The sequence below is a fragment of the Arvicola amphibius genome, chromosome 3 (genome assembly GCF_903992535.2).
Source record: "Arvicola amphibius chromosome 3, mArvAmp1.2, whole genome shotgun sequence".
Lineage (NCBI taxonomy): Eukaryota > Metazoa > Chordata > Mammalia > Rodentia > Cricetidae > Arvicola > Arvicola amphibius.
In genome coordinates this window covers 88,543,963-88,569,638 of record NC_052049.1, presented here as the reverse complement: position 1 = coordinate 88,569,638, position 25,676 = coordinate 88,543,963, and the positions used below count along the sequence as shown (strand labels likewise).

The following is a 25,676-nucleotide window of genomic DNA, read 5'->3' as shown; positions in this document are numbered from 1 at the left end:
AACAAAACATTGGGAGAGAGTGGGGGTTGATCTAGGAGGAGTTGAATGAGGCATATGGGGTTTATGTGATTAAAATATACTATATGCAGTTATAAAATTCTTAAAGAACAAAATAAAAACATTATATATTAAGGATTTGACTTTTTTTTTTTTTGGTTTTTCGAGACAGGGTTTCTCTGTGGCTTTGGAGCCTGTCCTGGAACTAGCTCTTGTAGACCAGGCTGGTCTCGAACTCACAGAGATCTGCCTGCCTCTGCCTCCCGAGTGCTGGGATTAAAGGCGTGCGCCACCACCGCCCGGCTTTAAAATGTGTAGCCCAGGCTGGCCTCGAACTCGTGATCCTCCTGCCTCTGCCTCCTTCAGCAAATCCTACCGGCGTGCGCCACCACAACCGGCTTGACTTTATTCAATAGATTTATACATATTGTCTGTGAAGATGTAGGTCTTTGGCAGTCAAGCCTGTATTTATGAAATTGCCCCAGGCATTTATAAAAATTACTAATGCCTATGGGGATCATGTGAAGACCTGATTCATAGCACCTATACTGTGGCTTACTGTAACTCCAATTCTAGCAGATCCTGTGTAGTCTTCTGGCCTTTGTAAGTACTACATGCCTTTGGAGCACATATGTACATGGAGGCAACATATATGCATAAAATAAAGATAAATAAACAAAGACCTTTAAAAGTACCAGTGCCTGTGTTTTCTATTCAGAGCTTTTGATTTCTGAAGGTGTGTGGCAGAACATGAATGGGAGGTGTGAGGCTGAACACAGACTTTAAAAGACACCTAAGGTTTTTCCTGAAAGATATTCTGAAGCATTTATAGGAACTTCCTTGCATGAAATGAAAATTTTCTTGCTGGTTTTAGGATTCTCCGTGACACTGACACTAATTGTACATGTTTTAAAACCAGAATGCATTACTTTTTTTAATTAGGAAGTAATGCATTCTGGTTTTAAAACATGTTTGTCTTTATGCTTCTTCTGGAATTCCCCTAATGTAAACGTTTTGGCTTTCTTGTACCACATAAGCCCATTAATTTATCTTTGTTTTTCTTCATTCTTTTTCATTTGCTTCATTGATTAAATGGTTTTCAAGAATCTGTGCTTAAGGTCATTTATTATCCTTTTTGCTTAGTAAAATCTATCATGAGCACCATATTGACAATTTCAACTGGATTATTGTGTTCCTCAACTTTAAGATTGTTGTATTTTAATAATTTATATGGGATTGTACCATTTTATTCATATATCACTTTTATAACTTTTGTCTGTGTAGCAGCCTCATTTATTAACTGCCTTTGTCTGTTTAAATCTGTTGTTGAATAAATCATATATCACTTTTTAAAAGGAGATTTGAAGAGTTACTTTCCTATTATTTAATTTATTTCTTTGTTTGGACCATATTTCCTTGTTCCTTTGTATATCTTGCATGTTGTTGTTGAGGTTAAAAATGCTAATTCTCACAAGTTTTACATGTTGGCTTTATATAGGGGAAGATTTTAAAATTTATCTTTCCTAAGGATGTGTATATGTCCTTTTCTAATCAAGGAGGCTTCCCTCTCTTCTCAAGAGCCCATTGTCTTTTGTTTTACCCATTTTCTGTCCCAGGTACTGCATTCTCTCTGATGCTTTATAAAATGCCTTAGAAGTTTTGTCTGTGGGCCTGGTACTGTTATTTTAAGTATACTGTCATTACTTTTAGTTCTTCAAGTCATGCAACATATCAACTAGCTCTTTAGGGACACAATGAAAGGATAAAGACAATTTAGACAAGTATTTTGCCTTAATTATTTATTCCAAAGACAGAACCTAGGAGTTAGAAACTTTCTCCCAATTTTGTCATCTGGTTTTGGGAATGGAAGCTTTACTGGTGGGCAAATGTAACAAACTTTCTTATTTACTGTGACACTGCTATTGGGTTTGCACTTTCCTGAAATGTTGATGTTTTTAAACCACTTCATGGAGTTTCCACATGGAAATTTGTGTCTCTGAGGAGGACTGAAGTTTAGAGCTTTCTGTCATTTTGGCACTATTACTATGGGCAAAAGTTTGATTCATTAAACAGAGTTAATTAGCTTAAAACACTCATACAAATTCTAAAGAAAACACATTGTGGAGGGAAAATTCGGTAAGAAAATTAAGAACATATTGGGAACATCGGTTGAGCGTTGACATGGATTTTTTTTTTTTTTGCACATTGTGACATTTTGCTGCTGGGAGAAAAACCAAGGTATTTTTAAAATTTATGAGTAAAGGGACAAGACCTGCATGGAGAGATCTGTTGAAATATATGTGCTGCACACATGAAAGTCTTTAGGTAAACCTTGCTTGAGAACATGGTGGTTTTATGGGTTGTATAATGTGGTAGGCAAGAAAGGCTTATAATGATACTCCTGAGGCACTTACGGTTCATGGGTACTCATGATCACTCAAAGTTCTTTAGGTGATACAAAAGTAAACTTCGTCCCATGTCTTAAGTCTTTCCAAATGTTTATCTCCTCCCCCTAGAGGTGTCTAACCAGGAGCTGCGTACCTAACTTTGTTCCTGACCCTAGGACCTCAGGTTTCACTGCTCTCTGAACATGAAGGTGCAAGGGAGCCTCTTTCCTTCGTTAGCCCCCATTACCAAAGAAAATGACTACAGGAATGTCATGGAGCTCATCATGTGCTGCATGTACCATGAGAAGCACTGTTTCACAACCAACATGTTTATTGGACTAGGCATACTAAATTGTTCCAAAATGTAAAGTTTCACCAAAGGAATCAATGAAGTTATTAAATTGGTTATGGGGGGGGGGTCTCAAATGATTGTCAGCAAGAAATCTTTTTTTTTAGTTTTAATTTTTACTTTTTTTTCTAGACAGTTTCTCTGTTTAAAAACTCTGGCTGTCCAGAAACCTGTTTTGTAGATAAGAGAGATCCACTTGGCTCTGCCTCTTGAGTTTTGGGATTAAAGGCGTGTGTCACTATGTCTGGCACAATTCTTAAAAATTTTATTTAGGAGATTATAATATAATCGTAACATTTATCCCTTCCCTTTCCTCTCTTCAAACCTTCCCACATATCCCTCCTTGATCATCTTCAATTTCATGGCCTCTTTTTTCATTAATTGTTATTGTATGCATTCATGTATTTGTATGTGTGTTTGCACGAACGTTTGTATACCACATGTGTACGGTGACCATGGAGGCCAGAGAGCATTAGTTTCCCTGGAACTGGAGTTATAGAAAGTGGTGAGCCACAGTATGGGTGCTGGGAAGTGACGACAGATCATCAGGAAGAACAGTAAGTAAGTGCATTTAACTGTTGAGCCATCTCTCTACCCCTCAAACACCTTCTTTTTCCATGTATAGTGACCAAGAACATCTTCTACCATATCCATTTGTGTGTACCAACTAACTTTGTATCAAGAAAAGCAATCACAATTTTATGATACTCAAGACAGACTGTGTGACAGACTGTATGTATCTGTAATAATAGTAACATGTTACTATTTACATATACTGTAACTTATCCATGAGAAATAACCTAATAAGTAGCAAACATAATTTTTGAAAGTGCCCAAGAGTTCAGAATGAGAAGAACTTAAATCAAATATATTCTAGAAGAAGGTGATTCCTACTCCTGAAGAGAGACCAGAATCACAGGAGACACTGAGGAAATTTGATTATGGGTTGGCTGTGGTTTATCAAAGTGTCAGTGCAAGCTCTTCTAGTAGAAGAGAAACCAGGGCACTTACACAGCTGTAATCCAGGAGCAATGCTCTGAGAAGCTGTTTGGGTGTCTGTAGAAAGAACCAGCATCGTGAAAATCATATCCAGTTTCCAGTTTGTTTTCAGGAACTTTGGTTGACGCGGTACTGAACTGAGAATTGTAATGGAAAAACGTGTTTTGAGAGCTGGATAGTAATGTGTTTGGACCCCACACTTCTCATAGAAGATTAAGTGGACAGCAGTGGAGATCCTCTGAAGACACCTACCTTATGTTCACGCCTCTCATTTACTGTGAATAGAACCTAGTGAGTCATTTCCAATCATGATTGGTTAAAGAAGTAAGGGGAAACCATTCCTGGAAATAGAATAAAACTAACTAGAAGACTGGAAAATAATGTTTTAGCTCTAGAGAAATTCCCAGGAATTCACAAGGATGACCCCCAACTAAGACCCTAAGCAATGGTGGAGAGGGTGCCTGAAGTGGCCTTGCTCTGTAGTCAGATTGTTGGCTACCTTAAATGTTATCATAGAACCTATATCCAACAGCCGATGGAAGCAGATAGAGAGAACCACAGTGAAGCACTGGACTGAGCTCCCAAAGTCCAGTTGAAGAGAGGGAGAAGTGAGAATATGAGCAAAGAGGTCAAGACCATGATGGGGATACCCACAGAAACTACTTTCCTGAACTAATGAAAGCCTTCCAACTCCAGCCTGACAATGAGGGAACCAGCATAGGACCAAACTAAGCCCTCTGAATGTGGGTGACAGTTGTATAGATGGAGCAGACTGTAGGGCCACTGGCAGAGAGACCAGGATTTATCCTGACTGTTTGTTCTGACTTTTTGGAACCCTTCTCTTTGGAGGGATATGTTGCTCAGCCTAGATATAGTGGGGAGGGCCTTGATCCTGCCTCAAAGCAATGTGCTAGACTTTGTTGACTCCCCATGGGAAGCCTTACCCTCTTTGAAGAGTGGATGGGGAGTGGGATGGGTTGTGGGGGGAAGGTGGAGGGAGCAGTAGGAGGGGAGAAAGTGGGAAATGGATTTGGCATGTAAAGTGAGAAAAGATAGTTTTTAAAAATATAAATTAAAAAGGTGTTTTACTACAATTTTTTCTCATTATACATAGCTATCCCCATTCTTAGTCCCTCTCCTCCTCCCATCCCACCCTTTCCCTCCACCCCTCATCTACTTCTCAGAAAGGGTAAGGCTTCCCATGGGATGGGGAGTCAGCAAGGTCTGACACTTCACTTTGAAGCCAGACCAAAGCCCTCTCCCTTATATCTAGGCTGAGCAAGGTATCCCTCCAATGAGAATGTGCTCCAAGATACCCGTTCAAGCACTAGGGATAAATCCTGGTCCCACTGCCAGTGTCCCAATAGACTGCTCAAGCTTCACAACTGTCCCCCACATTCAATGGGCCTAGTTTGGTCCTATGCAGGCTCCCCCACTATCATTCCAGAGTCAATGAGCTCTCATTAGCTCAGGTCAGCTGCTTCTGTGGGTATCACTATCATGGTCTTGACCTCTTTGCTCATATTATCACTCCTCCTTCTCTTGGACTCTGGTTTCCAGTAGCTTGGCCTAGTGCTTTTCTCTATATTTCTGTATCTGCTTCCATCAGTTGCTGAATGAAGGTTCTATGATGACAATTAAGGTAGTCATCAATCTGATCACAGGGGAAGGCCAGTTTAGGCATCCTCTCCACTGTTGCTTTAGACTCTTAGCTGAGGTCATCCTTCTGGATTCTTGGGAATTTCCCTAGTGCCACGTTTCTCACCAGCCCTTTGGTGACTTCCTCACTTTTATTGTAAAACTGTTTAGAGGAGCTAGGAAATGGAAACAGCCTATGTGCCTGTTGATGAATGGGAAAGAACATGCAATGGGAAATGGGAAATCTAGGACAAACTCAGGATGGGTTGTTTATCACCATTCTGCTACTTAAGAGAGAACGTATGGAACTGGAAGTACGAGAAACCAAACCAACTGACATTTATACTATGATATAATTCATGCATGGAGTAAGAAGGTGATTCATAGAAGTTATGATTAAAGAGGCCTTGAAAAGTAGACAAGAGGAAGATGTTAGAAATGTTCATTCAAATGTGTGTGTATATAAGGATGTGTGTTTATTTGAAGCTAGAAAAATGGATTTTGAATGATCAAATTGAACAGATAAACATACGCATCTCGATTTGAATATATGTGTATAATGATATAAAAACACATAGTATGCCATGTGTTTAACTATTTTGATTCATCTGAAAAAAGAAAAATGACTTGCAGTGGTGTCTATGACTGCAGACTTACAGTTGAGAAAAAGGAACATAGAAAGCTTCTGTGGCAACTGCTCACCCCCAAAATGTAACAGTGTGGACAGAAAGCTGTCAAAGAGAACTCTTAAACATTACGATAAGGATGCTGAGGTGTAGCTCTCCACAGTTGATGGTTTCTGACCATGGTGCAGTTGGGAAGGTCTCAGTTTTCTTTAATCAGCTCCCCATGCTCCAGTGAGTATATGGGCAACACAAATTGGACGTTATTCTTCTTCCTCTTTATCATACTCCTCCTCCTCCTCCTCCTCTTCCTCCTCTTCCTCCTCCTCCTCCTCCTCCTCCTCCTCCTCCTCCTCCTCCTCCTCCTCCTCTTCTTCTTCTTCTTCTTCTTCTTCTTCTTCTTCTTCTTCTTTTTGGAGGGGGAAGGTCAAAAGGGTGGAAGGGTGGAATTAGGAGGACTGGGAAGTGATTGTGATTGGGGTGCATGTTGTGAAGTCCCCAAATAACCTATGAAAATTTTATGTTGGAAAAATTACTAACATGAATAAGGGGAAAGGAAATGAAAATAAGACTTTTTCCTTAGAGACAAAAACCGAGAAATGGAAATAGTATGTTGTGATTATTATTGATGATTTGCTTCTACTCTGATTTCCTGAGCAATGCATTGCATTGTCAGATGCCAAAACCCCAAGCTGAATTGAAAAATAATAGTCTTGTGGGGCATAGTGGTGTCCACATCTAATACCACTGCTTGGGGGGCAGATCTCTGTGAGTTTGAGGTCAGCTTGGTCTACATACAGAGTTCCAGGTCAACAAGGCTACATGGTGAAATACTATCTTGAAAAGTAAACTGAAAAAATAATAGTCCTTGTTTTACACACATGTTCTATTAGCAAAAGTTGGAAGGTCTATGGAAAAGCCTTTCCTGAAATTTCCTAGCACATTTCTCTTTTCTCTTTATTGTTAATAGTAATAAATCCCCAGAGCAGGGAATAATGTGTACTAACAGGTTAATTAGGAGCTGTGTGCACTGAACCCCCAAGGTCACACAACTGAAGTAATTAGATAGTACCTTTAGGCTTGTAATTTGCCAGCTTCAGTCAATGTCTCTTACATCTTTTGGACACCTTCTTCAACTTGAGCCTGTCTTGTTTCCAAGTCCTGAGCATACAGCCTGTGGATTTGGTGAATACTATGCAGGAATGAAGCAGTTGGTGATGCCCTTGCAGAGACCCATCCCAGTGCAGTAAGTGTGCACTGAGATGCTAGAAGGGTAGAGGCACTGTCAGGAACAATGTCTTTGTTATGAAGATATGTGGCTTTTGGGATTGAGGGGTGGAAAACAGCATGCAAATATTTTGCTCTGAGGACTGAGCTGACTTTTAGGACTGGTTGGGTTCCAGGAACTCTTGGAGTCTGCTCTTCTCCCACATTGATCTCAGTCCTGTTAGCATCTCCCACACATTACTAGGCAAGGGGTCTTATTTGGGCAGGAGAATTAGCATAGAGTTCTTTCAACTAGATGAAAAAACTCTTCCTGGGAGGCTTAAGACTGTATATTTCTCATTTGTGTATGTAGAATTTATAGAGGAGTGAATACTATATAGAAAAAATAGCAAAGGTAATCTTATAGAAAGGATATTTTCATAGGACTGTATGGGGTTAATACAAAATTCTAGAAAATAAAATATTTCAGAAATACTTCTTAAAAGTTCATCATTATTTAATTATTTCAGGTGTGTTGGTCACTAATGCATTATGTGTGGTCAGGGCACGTTAGAGTTATATGCACCTTTGTCAAAGTGGAAGTTTGGCACAGTCAAAGTCAGGGAGGAAAGCTGTTTGAAAACAACCTATGAATTTAAATAGGCCCTTATTTTCATGGATTAATGAAAGAGAAAAATCAAAGAATTAAGCAACTCCATGAGTTAAATGGAACATAAAAAATTCTCTGGGATTATGAATTTTCAATGATATTTTGAATCTCAAAAATGTGACCTTTAGCCTTACAGAAATTTTGTAAATAGTCCATATCAAAATCTTTAGTCTTACAGACCAGCATATCAAGACAATTCATACATCATCTTAGTATAACATAGATATTTTTTGGTAGTATCTTGATTTCCTTTAGTTAGGATTGTATTTTCTCAGCATGGGAAGGATTTTTTAAATTATATTTTTATTATTTTGTATTTTTTATAGTTTGTAATATATTGTGATTAGAGATGGTATATTTAATGATTTTGGTCTTGTAATCTCTTCCTAAGAATATCTCTAATGTAAATGAGTGTAGAAAGGATGAGTAAGTAACACAAGCCAGTGGGAAATAAGTTGTATTTGTGCCTTTGTGCTAGTGCCACTTGCAGCCTTGGTCAGAGGAGCTTATTTTTTTCTGAGTGACAGTTAATTCAGACTCACAACTGTGTTAAGTGCTGAGACGAGTGTTGAGTGCTGAGTTCCAAGCACGACATCTATATCATATTCTCCGTGACCCAGAGAGCATCATATAAGAGTAGGCAGAAAGAATATAAAAACTGGAGGGTGGGGAGGGGTGCTGTGAAATGCTGTCTTCTGGATATGGTGTGGTCATTGCAGGCATGAACACATAGCAACTGCACCACCCGCACAAGGCCTACCTAAAAAGGAATAAAAGTAGGAGGGGACTAGTTGATCAAAAGATGTCATCATGGGTGAGAAATGGATTGATGAGATAACGGGATAATATAATCATAATATACTTCATAGATGTATGAAATTGTCAACAAAAATAAGTTTAAAAAGAATAGTGAGATTGTAGCAAATCAGAAATATTGCCAAAAACGTACAGTCACCTGATAATTTTGCAAGACAGAATCAGGTACTTTAGTCCAAGATACAGACACAGTGTTGACTGATGATAAGCTCCTATCACTTTTTCTAAGTATCTTTTCATTTTTAAAAGCTGTCCAAACAATATAGAACGACAAAACCTAACACGTGTCTCAGAATTCCATCTTATGAGATTCTCTGATGATCCAGGACTGCAGCCCATCCTCTTTGGACTGTTCCTCTCCATGTACTTGGTCACGGTGCTTGGGAACCTGCTCATCATCCTGGCTGTCAGCTCTGACTCCCACCTCCACACCCCCATGTACTTCTTCCTCTGCAACCTGTCCTTGGCTGACATCTGTTTTATCTCTACCACAGTTCCAAAGATGATTGTGGACATCCAAACTCACAGCAAAGAAATCGTCTTTGTGGGTTGCCTTACACAGATGTCATTTTTGATCCTTTTTGGATGTATGGATGGCATGCTTCTGACTGTGATGGCCTATGATAGGTTTGTGGCTGTCTGTCACCCTCTGCATTACTCACTCATCATGAATCCTCGCCTCTGTGGCCTTTTAGTTTTCCTGTCTTTTTTGGTTAGTCTTATGGATTCTCAGGCACACAACTTCATTGTCTTACAAATCATCCACTTCAAAGATGTAGCAATTTCCAATTTCTTCTGTGACCCTGCACAACTCCTTAATCTTGCCTGCTCTGACACATTTATTAATAACATAGTCATGTATTTTGTTGGTGCCATCTCTGGTTCACTTCCTTTCTCTGGAATTTGCTTCTCTTACTACAAAATCATCTTCTCCATTCTGAGAATCCCATCACCAGGTGGGAGGTGGAAAGCCTTCTCCACCTGTGGCTCTCACCTGGTAGCTGTTTGTTTATTTTATGGAACAGCCATTGGAGTATACCTTGGATCAGCTGTATCACATTCTTCTGGCAATACTGCGGTGGCCTCACTGATGTACACTGTGGTCACACCTATGCTGAATCCCTTCATCTACAGCCTGAGGAACAAGGACATGAAAAGAGCAGTGAGGAGACTCCGCAGCAGAACACTGTGATTTCAGGGCCTGTGGCACCCATCTGGAGTGTGGGTTGGTAAGAGCAGCAGAGCAAAACTTCTAGACCATGCATCCTGATTCTGCAGCTTCACTAATTTTAGATTTTGATGATTTTAATAATAGAATAGTAGTTGGCAAAGTTGTGGAGCGAGAGGAAGGAAAGTTTAAAGTGCATATAATTTTTGGATTAGTGAAGACAAAAGTGTACTGTAGACACATGATAGTGATGGCTACATAACAATGTGAAAGAAACTATTACCAATGAAGTAAACACAAAAGTACTTAAAATGCTTATTTTTCTGTTTGCCATTACAAACAATGTCAAAAACCACCTGGGCATCAGAAAAACTGTGAAAGAAATGAATACTACACAAGTTGCTCATAAGGTGAGAGGAGACCTAAATTTTCATAAATATTGATTTTCTATTTTTCTTCTTCCATTATGACTAGAAAATCACTAGACATTGAGAAAACATGGATTGAACTGAGTAATTGCAAGGTTGATCTTCCAAGGTCATACAGATGCCAACATAAGCCTTTCCTTCCAGCTCCTAAGCATACTAGTTCCAACCCATGGGCAGCGCATTTCTCTTCCTCCCACTGTTGTCTGAACATTTCTGAGGCTGTACCACTCCTAATGATGGAGCATGAGATCCTGGTAAGTAAATAACATTGAACATCCTTGGTCATGATTCAGCACAGAGGCCCTTCAACTCATGGTAGAAGAGGGACTTCCAGGAAAACATGTTTTATTATCAACAAAACAAATATGATCATTTGTATAGCTAGATGGAAAAAAGTTGACTTGCAAAACTTCAGTTTAGGAAGAGCATAATTATGTTCTTTGCTGAGATGGGAATTCTGGAATTTTTATCCAACCCTCTCACACTAGTTCTACTTACCACAGGTCCTCTCCACCTCCCAGCAGAAAGATGTGTCCCTTTAAAGTTCTCCTCAGAACTTCAAAGGATTATTGCAGTAATGATAAAGGGAATGCTTGTAATCACAACATCATGAAAGATTTATTATTTTGGTTTTAGCTCTGGAGACTGAATCTGGGTAAGCACTCTGACACTGAGTTAAACTCCAAACCTGAAAGAATTGTAGATAAAAGGCTCTCTATACTCCAGTCATATGTTCTGTATGATATGAATTATTTACATGTACAGTCTAAGTTATAGTACTCAATTTTTTGTTATTTTACACTTAATTTTTAATTGTACCCTACTCTAGGTGTTTCAGTAGGAACGAATGAAACCATATCAAACTACAAGCCTAGTGTGGTTGTGCAGACTTTTAACCTCAACACTTAGAGGCAGAAGCCAGCAAATCTTTGTGAGTGCTAGGTCAGTCAAGAGCAGTCTACTGTATCTCAAAAAAAAAAAAAAAGCAAAACCAAACCAATCCCAAACTAAACCACTCAACCACAACAACAGGAATAACAACAGCACAGGGATGTCAGAATACAGAATACCTTGCAAAGAGGGTTCTGGCAGTTTGTTTCTTTATTTACTGTGTGTGTGTGAGTGACATACATCCCACAGTGTGTATGTGGAATTCAGAGGACAACTTGAGGGAGTCAGTATTCTCCTTTAGTCATGTGCATTCCATGACTTGAACTTACGTTGTCACACTTGGTTGCAATCTTTACTAGTCCCCCCACCCCACAGACAGTTTTCCTGACAAACCAGCCATTTCAGTTACTTGACGTTCCAGGAAGATTTAGCTTGCTAACCATGCTCTTCTTAAGTGGGAATCTACACTTCAGACATCAGTGGGTGGTGCCTGCTGTATCAGCTATAGGATAGATAGGTATAGGCCATAGGCTAAGTTCACAGATGACACATGATAACTCAGCATAAGTAAATACATCTGTCTACATTTTCCCTTCTAATCTTCAGTTAGTCTCAAGAGAAGGCTTGAAATAAAAATTTAATTTTATTCCTTTTAAGACACAGAGAGTTTAAAATGTTCTGTCTCTGTTTTAGTTTTTAAGGCCTTGGGGTTTCTAAAACATTTTGATAGAGGTTTGGTGTGTGGTTTAGTAGAGGAGTGCTTAGTTAGCATATATTAGACCCTAAGTGTGATCCACAGCCCAGCAAAAATGTGTTTTATTTTTATGTGTATGAGTGTGTTGTATATGTGTATGCATATCCATGTGTGTTAGCAAGTCTTTTACATGTATATGCATGCTTATGGAAGGCACAAGTTGACATTGTGATTCTTTCTTCATTGCTTTATACTTGATTTTCTGAGGCAGAGTCTCTCGGTTGAAAACAGAGCTTACCCATCATTGAGGTAGGCAGCTTCCTCTATATCACTGAGTGGTGGGGGTGTAGGTGGTCTCAACATCTGCTCAGCTTTTAATATGAACTCAAATTGTCATATTTTCATTGTAAATATTTTATTCACTAAGCCATCTACATAGCTTCAAAAATATTCTGGAAGTTGGAAATATAGAAAAATTTAATGTATTGGATGAAATAGTGATAATTTTGTAATCTGTCTGTTCTCCACATTTTACCTATAATGCACAACAGTTTGTTATAATGGCTAAAACTTAGTATTGTTATCTAAGGTGATTTCCAGCTGGTACAAATACATTGAGCAATGGTTAAGTGATGAATAGCCTGTTTGTGATTAGTATAAAATATACAGAGAAAATGATAAAATATAGAGAAAGTAAAACTTTGATATCAAATTAGAAAGAATATGTCAATGTATCATTATTTATGGATGATATGATAGTATACATAAGTGACCCAAAAGTTCAACTGGGGAACTCTTATCACTGATAAACACCTTCAGCAGAGTTGTTGGCTACAAAATTAACTCTCAAAAATCAGTAGCTCTTCTATAAACAAATTACAAACATCCCGAGAAAGAAGTCAGATAAACAACATATTTTGCAAAATCTTCAAAAAATACAATATATCTTTGGGGTATATGTATACAAACAAATGAAAGATTTATATGATAAAAATTCAAGTCTTTGAAAAAAGAAAGAGAAAAAATATCAGAAGATGACAAGATATTCCATGCTCATGGATTAGTAGAATTAATATTGTAAAAATGGTCATCCTATGGAAAGCAATCTACAGATACAATACAATCTCTATCAAAATTCCAATCTAACTCTTCACAGACAAAAGGACAATTATCAACCTGTTATGGAAACATAAAAACTCAGTGCTATGGGATATTATTTCAACTAGGCAAAGATGTGTTACATTTCTTTATACTGTGAAGTTACTTTTATTATGTGAAGTTTTGTTTTATTTGTTTTTGCTGTATTTCTTAAAAATTCAAAGATGTGTTACATTTGTTTGTACTGTATTTGCTTAATTATGAAAATATGTGTTGCATTTGTTTTGCCTTGCCTACCTAAGGCACTTAATTGGTTTAATAAAAAGCTGAAAGATCACTAACTAGGCAAGAGATGGTTAGGCAGGGTTGGAGGGCAGAGAGAATATGTAGGAGAAGAAATCTAGGTTTGAAAGACAAGAAGGAAGAGAGAACAAGGGAGAAAGAGAGAGACATACCTGGGGGCAGAAGCCAGGCAGTCACCAGCCTTGGGGACAGCAAGAAAGTAAGCCACACAGAAATAAAGAAAGAGAGAAAAAAAGAGAGAAAGAAAGAAAGGTAGGTAGGAAGGAAAAAAGTCTTGAGACAAAATGTAGAGGAAGAGAAACAGATTAAGTTTTAAGGGCTAGTAAGAAACAAGCCTAAGCTAAGGCTGAACATTCATAATTAATAATAAGTCTCTGTGTCAAAATTTAGGAGGTAGTAGCCCAAAAGAAAAAGTGTTTTATAATTCAGGATATCTAAAATAATCCTGAATAATAAAAGAACTTATGAAAGTAATCATCCCTGATTCCAAACTATATTACAGAGCTACAGTAGTAATAAAAACAGGATTGTATTGTCATAAAAACAGACAAGTTGATCAATAGACCAAACTGAAGACCCATACATAAACCAGCACATCTATAGACACACTTGATTTTTGATAAAGAATCCAGAAATACACACAGGAAAAAGAAAGCATCTTAAACAAATGGTGCTGGTCTAAGTGGATGGATACGTATAGAAGAGTGTAAATAGATCCATACTTATCATCCTGCACAAAACTCAAGTACAAGTTGATCAAAAAGTTCAGCATAAAACAAGGTACAATGAATCTAATAGAAGAGAAATTGGAGAATAGCCTCAGTCCCATTGGCACAAGGGAATGCTTTCTTTTTTTTTTGTTTTTTGTTTTTTCTTTTTTGTTTTTTCGAGACAAGGTTTCCCTGTAGTTTCTAGAGCCTGTCCTGGAACTAGCTCTTGTAGACCAGGCTGGCCTCGAACTCAGAGATCCGCCTGCCTCTGCCTCCCGAGTGCTGGGATTAAAGGCGTGCACCACCACTGCCCAGCAAGGGAATGCTTTCTGAACACAACACCATGAATGCTGGCACCAATATCAACAATTAATAAATTGAACCTCATGAAACTAAAAAACTTCTGCACAGCAAAGAATGTGTTTTGGACACAGTGTCAGCCTACAGAGAGTTAACAGACTTTAACCAAGTCCACACCCAGTAGATATAAAGAATGCAAGAAATTTGATATAAAAAGACTAAATAACTCAATTTAAAAATTGGGTACAGTTCTAATGAGAATTACAAATAGTGGAAAATCAAATGACTGAGAAACACATAAATAAATGTTTAACATCATTAGACATCAGGAAAATGCAAATCAAAACTACTTTATGATCCCACTTTATAACTTCTGGAATGGCTTAGGTCAATAATACAAGTGACACTCATGCTAGCAAGGATGTGGAGCAAGGGGGAACAGTCATCTTTTATTGGTGGGAATTCAAACTTGTATAACCACTATAGAAATCAGTATGGAAATCAGATGGGAATTGATCTACCTTAAGATCTGGCTATACCAATCTTGGGCATTTACCCAAAGGACATTTCATTCTACCACAGAGACAATTATTCAAACATGTTCACTTCTGCTCTATTCATAAGAGCCCAAAATTGGAAGTAAACTAAATGTCCCTCAACAGAACATAGTTAAAGAAAATTTGGTGCATTTATACACTAGAATATTACTCAGCTCCTAAAAATATGACACTATTAAATTTACAGGCAAATGGATGGAACTAGAAAAAAATCACGGTGGGTAAGGTAATCCAGACCTAGAAATTTAAATATGTTATATATTTGCTTATATATCTACATTAGCCATTAAATAGATGATAACCAAGATATTATCCATCGACCTAGAGATATTAGGTATAGTGGAAGTCGTTAGAAGGACACATAGATCTTCCTGGGAATGGGAAGTAGAATAGATTTTATGGGTAGACTGGAGCAAGGAAGATGGGTGGGAGGGAACAGAATAGGAGGATCAGGTGGGAAAGGAGAGGAGAGTTGGGATTGAGGGGGATAATGAGGGGAGAGACAACTAGAACTGAAGAATGTTTTAGTAGTGGTATGGAAAACTAGTGCAGTGGAAACTTCCTGTAATATATGAAGGCAATCATGATGAAGTCTCCAAATAACGAGGGAGATGGAAACCTACTGGCCATCTCTAGTCACCAAATGAAGCTTCCCATGCTGGAACTGAATTTTATCAAATTGAGTTGTTGGCTAGTGGGATTCCATGGAAATTCCCAAATAACCCAGGATGTTGCCAAGACAATAGGTTGCTCACCACAAATTGACAAGGCCCCATTGCTGAAGACAATACCTACACAACTCATTGAACATGGAGATGGCCCAGCAGATGTCAACATAGAACCTTTGACACATGTTCTAGTGTCTGTGACATGTTGGTACTCTACAGGCTACCAAAAGAGAAATGTAAACACCTAATGTAACGTCAAATCCTTTGATCTACAATCTGTCCTGCCTGCAAAATATGCTACAGCACAAACCTTGTTGGAGTAAAAAACCAAATGACATCAGGCCCATTCCCAGAGATGAAACACATAACAGACATCACTTGGGTGACCAAGAACCAGAGTAGATAACCAAGAAAGCTAGGGTAAAACCAAATACTACTGGTCTAAAAAGAGTAACAATAAAATAACTCCTAATGTTATTCCATTACTTTCATAGTTGGTACCTTATTCAGTCATTATCTAAGAAGCTTACTCCTGCAGCAGATGGGAACAAATACAGAGACCCACAGTCAGACATTATACGATAGATAGATAGAGAGAAGGAGAGAGAGAGAGAGACAGAGAGAGAGACAGAGAGAGAGAGACAGAGAGAGAGAGAGGAGAGAGAGAGAGAGAGAGAGAGAGAGAGAGAGAGAGAGAGAGAGAGAGAGAGAGACCTTGGGCCTACAACTCTAAATATGTCTTTATTAAATCCTCCTCCAAAGAGGCCAGGTAACCCCTCAGAAGAGGAAGCAGAGACAGAGGGGATGGAAGATACCAGGAGAACAAGGCCCTCTAAAACCAATGACCAAAACTCATATGAACTCACAGAGACTGAAGCAACATGTATAGGGCCACCATGTATTTTCACAAGGTCCCCTGCATATTTTTTCCTGCATATTTACTATAGCTTTAAGTTTACTACTTTTATGGGAATCCTGAATGTATAAAGGAGAGGGTCACTGATTCTTGTACATTCTCTCCGGAGCTCTTTTATTTTTCTGTTTGCTCATCTTGTCCTATTTCAATAGGATCATTTTCATTTTTCCCTATATTTTAGGTTTTTTAATGTTTTATTGTTACCTCCTAGAAGCCTTTTCTTTTCTAATGAGAGACAGAACGGGAGTGAATCCAGATGGTAAAGGAAGTTGGGGAGGTACTGGAAGGAGTAGAGGGAAGGAAAACGGGGTGCAGATGAGAGGGTAGGAGAAAAGAAACCAGGGGTAAGAAAAGCGGAAAGATGGGGGAGCCGAGCGAGCGAGCGAGCGAGCGAGCGAGCGAGCGAGCGAGCGAGCGAGCGAGCGAGCGAGCAGCAGCGAGCGAGCAGCGAGAGCGAGCGAGCAGCGAGCGAGCGAGCGAGCTAGCGAGCGAGCGAGGCGAGCGAGCGAGCGAGGGGAGCGAGCGAGCAGCGAGCGAGCAGCAGCGAGCAAGCGAGGAGCGAGCGAGCGAGCGAGCGAGCGCGAGAGAGACGAGCGGGAGCGAGCGATCGGGATCGAGCGAAGCGAGTCAGCGAGCGAGCGAGCAGGATCGATCGAGCGAGCGGAGCAGCTAGCGATCGAGCGAGCAACGTAGCGAGGAGCAGCGAGCGAGTCGAGCGAGCGAGCATCGAGTAGCAGCATCGAGCGACGTAGCATCTAGCTAATCTATCTATCTATCATCTATCTATCAAACTATCTATCTATCTATCTATCTATCTATCAAACTATCTATCATCTATCTATCTATCTATCTATCTATCTATCTATCTATCTATCTATCATCTATCTATCTACATCTCTATCATATATCTTACTTTTATTGAAAATAAATTTTTCTCATATAATATATCCCAATTATGGCTTATCCTCCCTCTACTCCTCACAATTGCTCCCCACTCCCCTGTCATCTGGTTTCTAAGAGATAATGTATTATAAGAAAATAAAATATAGTAATATAAAACAAAAACTATCACATTGAAGTTGGAAAAGGCAAACCAAAAGAAGAAAAAGAGCCCTAGAGAAGGCAAAAGTATCAGAGGCCCACTTATTCGCCAATTCAGAAATCCTATAAAAACACTAAACTAGAAGTCATATATAGGCAGAGGGCATGGTGTAGACCTTTGTAAGCCCTGTACATGCTGATTCAGTCTGAGTTAATATCAGCTTTCCTTATGTTTAGAGGGCCTTGTATTCTTGGAGTCCTTCATTCTCTCTGGTTCTTACACTCATTCTTATTTTCCTGGGTGGATTCTATAGACTGTGAAGGGAGGGATTTGATAGAGTCATCTCATTTAAAGCTGGGTGATACCAAAATCTTTCTCTTTCTTTGTGTTATGTCTTGTGTTGGTCTCTGTGTTTTTTCCTATCTGCTGCAAAAGGAACCTTCTCTGATAATGGCGGAATAAAGCAATGATCTATAAGTATAGCAGAATATAATTAAGGAGCATTTTATCACTATGTTTCTGTGGCCAGCAGTCTTTGGTTTTACCTAGGTCCCTGTGCTATTTACTCTCAGGTTCTTGATCACTCAAGCAGTGTGTGGCATGGGTTTCATTTTGTGGAGTGGGCTGTAAGTAAAATCAGATTTTGGTTGGTTATTCCTACAAGTTTTTGCTACAATTCCCTAACACATGTTGCAGGTAGGACACCACTGTTTATCAAAGGGGTTATGGCTTGTTTGGTGTTTATGTATCTCTTTTTTTTATTTTAATTTTTTATTTTTAAACATGTTTTAAATTTCACATACCAATCCCAGTTCCCACTACTTTCCCTCCTCCTGCTACCACCACCTTCTCCTCACCCCCATCCACTTCTCAGAGAGGGTAAGACCTCCCATGAGGAGTCAACAAAGTCTATCATGTCAACTTGAGACAGGACCAAGAACCCCACCCCCCATGTCTAGGCTGAGCAAGGTATCCCTCCATAGGGAATGAGCTCCAAAATACCATTTCATACCCTAGATCTTGATCTCACTGTTGGAGGCCCCACAAACTGCTTGAACGACACAACTGTCATCCACATTCAGAGGGCCTAATTTGGGTCTATGGAGGTTTCCCGTCTGTCAGTATGGAGTCAGTGAGCTCCCACTAGCTCAGGTCAGCTGTTTCTTTTGTATTATCCCCATCATGATCTTTACCCCTTTGCTCATATTATCTCTCCTCCTTCTCTTGGACTGGTCTCCAGAAGCTCAGCCCAGTGCTTAGCTGTGGATCTGTGCATCTGTTTCCATCAGTTACTGGCTGAAAGCTCTGTGATGGTAATTAAGATAGTCATCAATCTGATTACAGGGGAAGGCCAGTTCAGGTACACTCTCCACTAACCTTTACAGTCTTAGCTGGAGTCATCCTTGTGGTTTTCTGGGAATTTCCCTAGTGCCAGGTTTCTTGCCAACCCCATAATGGCTCCCTATATAAAGGTATCTCTTTCCTTGTTTTCCCTCTGTCCTTCCCACAACTCGACTATCCCATTCTCTCATGTTCTCCTCTCCCTTCCCTTTATCCTTTCCTACCTTCCCTTATCCCCTCCATTCTCTCCATTCATGCTCCCAATTTACTCAGGAGATCTTGCCTATTTCTCATTCCTAGTGGTATCCATGTATGTCTCTCTTAGGGTCCTCCTTGTTACCTAGCTTAAAATGTTAATTCTACCAATGCATGAGCATCAAATATATTTCCATTTTCTTTTTATTTATTCTTTTCTCATACAATACATCCTGATCACATGCTCCCCTCTCACCACCTCCCCTCTCCCTTAGATTCACTGCTTCTCTGTTTCCTTTCAGAAAAGAGCAGACCTCTTAGGGATATCAACTGAACACAGCATAACAAGCTGTTATAAGAGTAGGCACAACCACTTATATTAAGACTAGATGAGCTAACCCAATAGGTCAGAAAGGATCCCAAGAGCAGGCAAAAAGGTTAGTGTCACCAGATTCCCACTGTTAGGAGTCCCACCAAAACCCCAAGCTAGAGAACCACAACATACTTGCTGAGGATCTAGCATTATTCTAATTGGCCTTAATAATTAAAAAAAAACAGTCACACATTAGAGGCATGAAAGGTGAAAGATCAGAGAAGCAGAGCAGCCAGCCACTTGTTCTTACCTTTAAGAAATCCTCAGATCAAAGAGGCTAAGATCTTGTCTCTATAAATCCTCAGACTAAATGCAATGCACTCCTGTCTCCTCCTGTGTATATTCCTTGATTTATCCAGCCAAATCCCTTCCTGTCTCCATCTTGCTAGTGCTATGATTAAAGGCATGTGGCTCCAAAGCACTGGGATTAAAGGTGTGTGTCACCACTGCCTGGCTTCTATGGCTAACTAGTGGCTCACTCCACACTCTGATCCTCGGGCAAGCTTTATTTGTTATATAACAAAGAAAATATGACCACAGATGCATGCTGACTCCATGACTGCTGCTTCAGTTGTTATACCCTTATCATGGGACTCCCAAACAATACCACCACAGAGTCTGATCCAAACAGACTGGGTTTTATTGATTACAAGTTAGCTAACTCAGACTGTAATCCAACACATTGCCACAGCAGGTGGAGGAAAACAGCCCTGAGGCTTCAGGATAAGGGGATTTTAAAGGAAAAACTACAAGGCAGAGTGGCACAAGCTTTTGCATTTTGGGATTGGGTAAAAGTATACAACTTTTGAATTTGTTGGTTGGGGTATAGGGGAATTTAAAAACAGTCAAAACAGCAGTTAATCAGATACCTACACGGATGCTTGAAGCAAGCAGATGTAAACAGATGTTGTTTGGGTATCCTGTTGGGTCACTTTGACCAAGGCAGGCACAATTTCTTGCATTCACCCCCATAGTTAGGTCCTGTCTAAAATGGAGTTCTTTTTCAAAATGGAGTCTGTTCTGCTCCTTTACAGTCTCCGTGAGCCCCTATGAGTCTTGCTGAGTTGATTTTGTGGCCCATGCTCTTCTGGTGTCCTGGTGTAATGATTAGCACTCTGGACTCTGTATTTGCATCTTATAGTGTCTTTATCTCTTTCTACAGAGGCTTAAAATTTTCATTGTAGAGGTCCATCATTTCCTTGGTTAGACTTATTACTAGACATTTTATTTTCTCTTAGTCTATTGTGAACGGGACTGTGTCCACTATCTCTCTCTATGTTTGTTGGTAGTGTATAGGGAAGCTGTTTATTTGGCAAGTTGATTTTGTATCCTGCTACTTTACTGAAGTTTTATCATTCCTAGAAGTTTTGTGGTAGAATTTTGATGTGGGATTCCCCTCTGTATGCTGTGAATACCATTGGTTAATAAAGAATCTGCTTTAGACCTATTATATCACAGTATAGTGAAAGGTGGGAATTCCAAGCAGATAGAGGAGGAGAAAGTAGGTGGAGTCAATAGATGCTATGTAGGTGCCAATGAAGACAGATGATGGTAAACCACGAGCCTCATGGTAATACATAGATTAATAGAAATGAGTTAATTCAAGATGTAAGAGTTAGGTAGAAATATGCATGAGCTAATTGGCCAAGCAATGTTCTAATTAATGCAGTTTCTGTGTGATTATTTTGGATCTGGGTGGCCAAGAAATGAGCAAACCGTTTCTACTTACAAATTTGCACCAATGTGGGCAACTGAATCCACAAAAAACCTGAGAGAGCTTGGGAAGTAATTCTAGACACACAAAAAATAGAGTTTAGCACAGCTTCTTCGTAGTGGCATTTATTGAATGGGCTCTGTTTGCTGATGGTAAGCAGGAGCATCATGGCTCCTTTAAAAGAAGTCTTACTAATTCAGCATAAGAAATGGCAGCTTCCTGGTTCGTGCTGCCAGCATGTTCTCTGGCTTTTTCAGGAGGCCAAGCACTTGAATGGGGTTTGTGAGCAGAGTGCTACAACTTACTTAATGGCAACATACACCTGCTGTGTGCCTAGAAATGGGGCTGTGAGCATGGCTCACAGAGCTGGTATTGAACAGACCTCCGCTATGTTGAACTGGGTGGACCAAAAGGCAAAGAAGCCTTAGTCCTAGCCACTGCGCCACTTAACATTTTAAGAAGCACTGCTGGACAGAAAAGGATTTCAGATACACAATAGGACAGATTCTAAATGAGACACAGTGTGCTTTAAAAATGTACATAGGCTTGGGAGAGAGAAGTAAAAGAGTATAGAGAGTTATAAAAAGAAGTAAATCACTTTAAAAAATATAGAACAATGTCTTTAAAGAGAGAGTGCAGACAGTCATAGACTAAAGAAATAAAGAAAAATAAGCCAAATAAAGATGGAATATACACAGAGAGTCTGGATTATGCATATTATTGTGTTTTCTTTGAATTTTTTGACTGCAGAGAGAAATTTGATTTTGGTGACTGTGAAGCAAAACACACACACACACACACACACACACACACACACACACACATTATCTTGACTTCAAAATTTGAGTCTAAGAATATCTTGCTTTGGAAAAGAAGTTCTGCTTTTGTTTCTACAGAGGATGAGAACCTGTGGATTCCTTCTAGACTAATGTGGTTTGATGGAATAAGATTCCCTAGAAGGTCTCTTTAAACCCCTAAAATTACTTTGCTCAATAAAAAGTGGGGAGGAGTTTGAAGATAACAAGGCTCAAATTCCCTAAATATTATTTATAAATGTTTGTTTATATTTAAAGGTGATATGATATAGAGATGAATGCTTTGCATTGGTATGGATCTTGGCTTATTGATAATTTTTTTATTGCTTTATAAATAATACCATTCAAAACTTCCACTTCCTCCCCTCCTCCCATTTTCCTCCTGCTGCCCTATACCTCTTCCCCCCCTGCCCCTCCAGTCTTAAGAGAGGGCAGGGTACCCTGCCCTGTGGGAAGTCCAAGGCCCTCCCCCTTCATCCAGGCCTGCATCCAAATAGACTAGGATCCCCAAAAGCCAGTACATGCAGTAGAGACAAATCCAAGTGCCGTTATCACTGGCTACTCAGTCAGCCCCAATTGTCAGTCACAATCAGAGAGTCCAGTTTGATCCCATGCTCCTTCAGTCCCAGTCCAGCTGGCTTTGGTGAGTTCCCATTATATCGGCATACTGTCTCAGTGGGTGGACCAATCCTTCACGGTCCTGACTTCCTTGCTCATATTCTCCCTCCTTCTGCCCTTCAAATGGACCTTGGGTGCTCAGTCCAGTGCTCCAATGTGGGTCTCTATCTCCATCTGTCGCTGGACAAAGGTTCTATGGTGATATTCAAGATAGTCATCAGTCTGATTATGGGACAAGGCCAGTTCAGGCAACCTCTCCTCTAATGCCCAAGGACCTAGCTGGGGACATCCCCTTAGACACCTGGGAACCCTTTCAGGGACCAGCCTCTTGCCAACCCTAAAAATGGCTCCCTTAATTAAGATATTTTCTTCCCTGCTCCCATATCCGTCCTTCCTCCATCTCAACCATCCCACTCCCCAAACTCTCCCCAATCCTCCCCTTGTCCCTTCTCTCTCCCATCTCCCTTTTCCGCACCCCACCCCACCCCCATGCTCCAAACTTTTGCCTGGCAATCTTGTCTGCTTCTAATTTTCAGAAGGATCTATATGTGTTTTCCTTTGGGTTCACCTTATTATTTAGCTTCTCTACGATCGTGAACTATAGGCTCAATTTTTTTGTTTATGGCTAGAATCCACTAATGAGTGAGTATATACCATATTCATATTTTTGGGTCTATTCTGTGTTATCTTACTCAGGATTGTGTTTTTTATTTCCATCCATTTGCATGCAAAATTCAAGATGTCATTGTTTTTTGCTGCTAAGTAGTACCCTAATATGTATATGTACCACACTTTCTTTATCCATTCTTTCATTGAGAGGCATCTTGGTTTCTTGGTTCTGGCTATTACAAATAATGCTGCTATGAACATAGTTAAACAAATGCTTTTGTAGTATGATTGGGCATCTCTTGGGTATATTCCCAAGATCGATATTGCTGGATCCTGAGGTAGGTTGACTTTCAATTTTCTGAGAAACTTCCACACTTATTTCCAAAGTGGTTGTACATGTTTGCATTCCCACCAGCAATTGATAAGTATTCCTCTTACTCCACATCCTCTCCAGCAAAGGCTATCATTGGTATTTTTGATTTTAGCCATTCTGACAGGTGTAAGATGGTATCTCAAAGTTGTTTTGATTTGCATTCCCCTAATTGCTAATGAAGTTGAACATGTCCTTAAGTATCTTTTAGCCATTTGAACTTCTTCTGTTGAGAATTCTCTGTTCAGTTCAGTACCCCATTTTTTAATTGGATTATTTAGAATTTTAATGTCTAGTTTCTTGAGCTCTTTATATATTTTGGATATCAGACCTTTGTTTGATTTGGAGTTGCTGAAGATCTTCTTCCATTCAGTAGGTTGCCTTTTTGTCTTAATGACTGTGTCCTTTGTTTTACAAAAGCTTCTCAGTTTTAGGAGGTCCCAAATATTAATTGTTGCTCTTATTGTCAGTGCTACTGGGGTTATACATAGGAAGTGGTCTCCTGTGCCCATATATTGCGGCTACTTCCTACTTTTTCTTCTATCAGGTTCAGTGTGGACAAATTTATATTGAGGTCTTTAATCCATTTGGACTTGAGTTTTGTGCATGGTGATAGATATGGATCTACTTTCATTCTTATATAGGTTGACATCTAGTTATGCCTGCACCATTTGTTAAAGATGCTTTCTTTCTTCCATTGTATAATTTTAGCTCCTTTGTCAAAAATCAGGTATTCATAGGTTTGTGGATTAATATCCATGTCTTTGATTCGATTCCATTGGTCAACATCTCTGTTTTAATGCCAATAACAAGCTGTTTTCATTACTGTGGCTCTGTAATAGAATTTGATGACAGGGATGGTAATGCCTCCAAAAGTTCCTTTATTGTATAGGATTGTTTTGGCTATCTGGGGTTTTTTGTTTTTCCATATAAAGTTGATTAATGTTCTCTCAAGGTCTGTGAAGAATTTTGTTGGGATTTTGATGGGGATTGCATTGAATCTATAGATTACCTTTGGCAGGTTGCAATTTTTACTATGTTGATCTTACAAATCCAAAAGCTTGGGAGATCCTTCCATTATCTGGTATCCTCTTCAATTTCTTTCTTTAAAGACTTAAAGTTCTTGTCAAATGGATCTTTCACTTTCTTGGTTAGTTACCCCAAGATACTTTATGCTATTTGTGGTTATTGTGAAAGGTGATGTTTCTCTGATTTCCCTCTCAGCCTCTTAATCCTTTGTGTATAGGAGGGTTACTGATTTTTTTTTTTAGTTGATCTTGTATCCTGCCACATCACTGAAAGTATTTATCAGCTGTAGGAGTTTTCTGGTAGAGTTTTTGGGGTCGCTTATGTTCACTATCATATCATCTGCAAATGATGAAAGTTTGACTTCTTCCTTTCCGATTCAAATCCACTCTATCCCCTTATGTTGTCTTATTGCTATTGCTAGAACTTCAAGCACTATATTGAAGAGATATGGAGAGAGTGGACAGCCTTGTCTTGGTCCTGATTTTAGTGGGATCGCTTTGAGTTTCTCTTCATTTAATTTGATGTTGGCTGTGGGCTTGCTGTATATTGCTTTTATTATATTTAGATATGATCCTTGTATCCCTAATCTCTCCAAGATGATTATCATAAAGGGAATTTGAATTTTGTCAAATGCTTTTTCAGCATCTAATAAAATGATCTTATGGTTAGCTTATTTATATGATGGATTACATTAATAGATTTTCATATGTTGAAGCAGCCCTGCATCTTTGGGATGAAGCCTACTTGATCATAATGGGTGACTTTTTTGATGTGTTCTTGGATGTGTTTTGCCAGTATTTTATTGATAATTTTTGCATCAATGTTCACGAGTGAGATTTGTCTGTAATTCTATCTTGGTTGAGTCTTTGTGTGGTTTTGGTATCAGGGTAACTGTAGCTACATAAAAAGAGTTTGGCAATGACACTTCTGTTTTTTTTATGTGGAAAACATTAAGGAGTATAGGTATTAGCTCCTCTTGGAAGTTCTGTTAGAATTCTGCTTAAAACCAACTGGTGCTGGGATTTTTTTGGTTGGGAGGTTTTTGATGACAGCTTCTATTCTCTTGTGACTTATAGGTCTATTCAAATTTTTCACCTGGTCTTGATTTAATTTTGCTATATGGTACTTATCTTAAAAATGACCATTTCTTTT

The 25,676-nt window shown here is 39.2% G+C and overlaps 2 protein-coding genes across 3 annotated transcripts in view; both read left to right on the top strand.

The window, feature by feature from the left end:
* LOC119808763 (olfactory receptor 18) overlaps window positions 1-25,676 on the top strand; it is a 94,438-nt gene that overhangs the window by 55,984 nt on the left and 12,778 nt on the right. The gene's annotated exons all lie outside the window — the stretch shown is intronic.
* On the top strand, window positions 8,924-9,877 carry LOC119808766 (putative gustatory receptor clone PTE01). Its single transcript, XM_038321184.1, has one exon. It carries the CDS (start codon window positions 8,990-8,992, stop codon window positions 9,875-9,877), a length of 888 nt encoding a protein of 295 aa, XP_038177112.1. The 5' UTR covers window positions 8,924-8,989.

Excerpts from the sequence above, each read along its gene's own strand:
- LOC119808766 (XM_038321184.1), top strand. The coding sequence starts at position 8,990 with ATGAGATTCTCTGATGATCCAGGACTGCAGCCCATCCTCTTTGGACTG.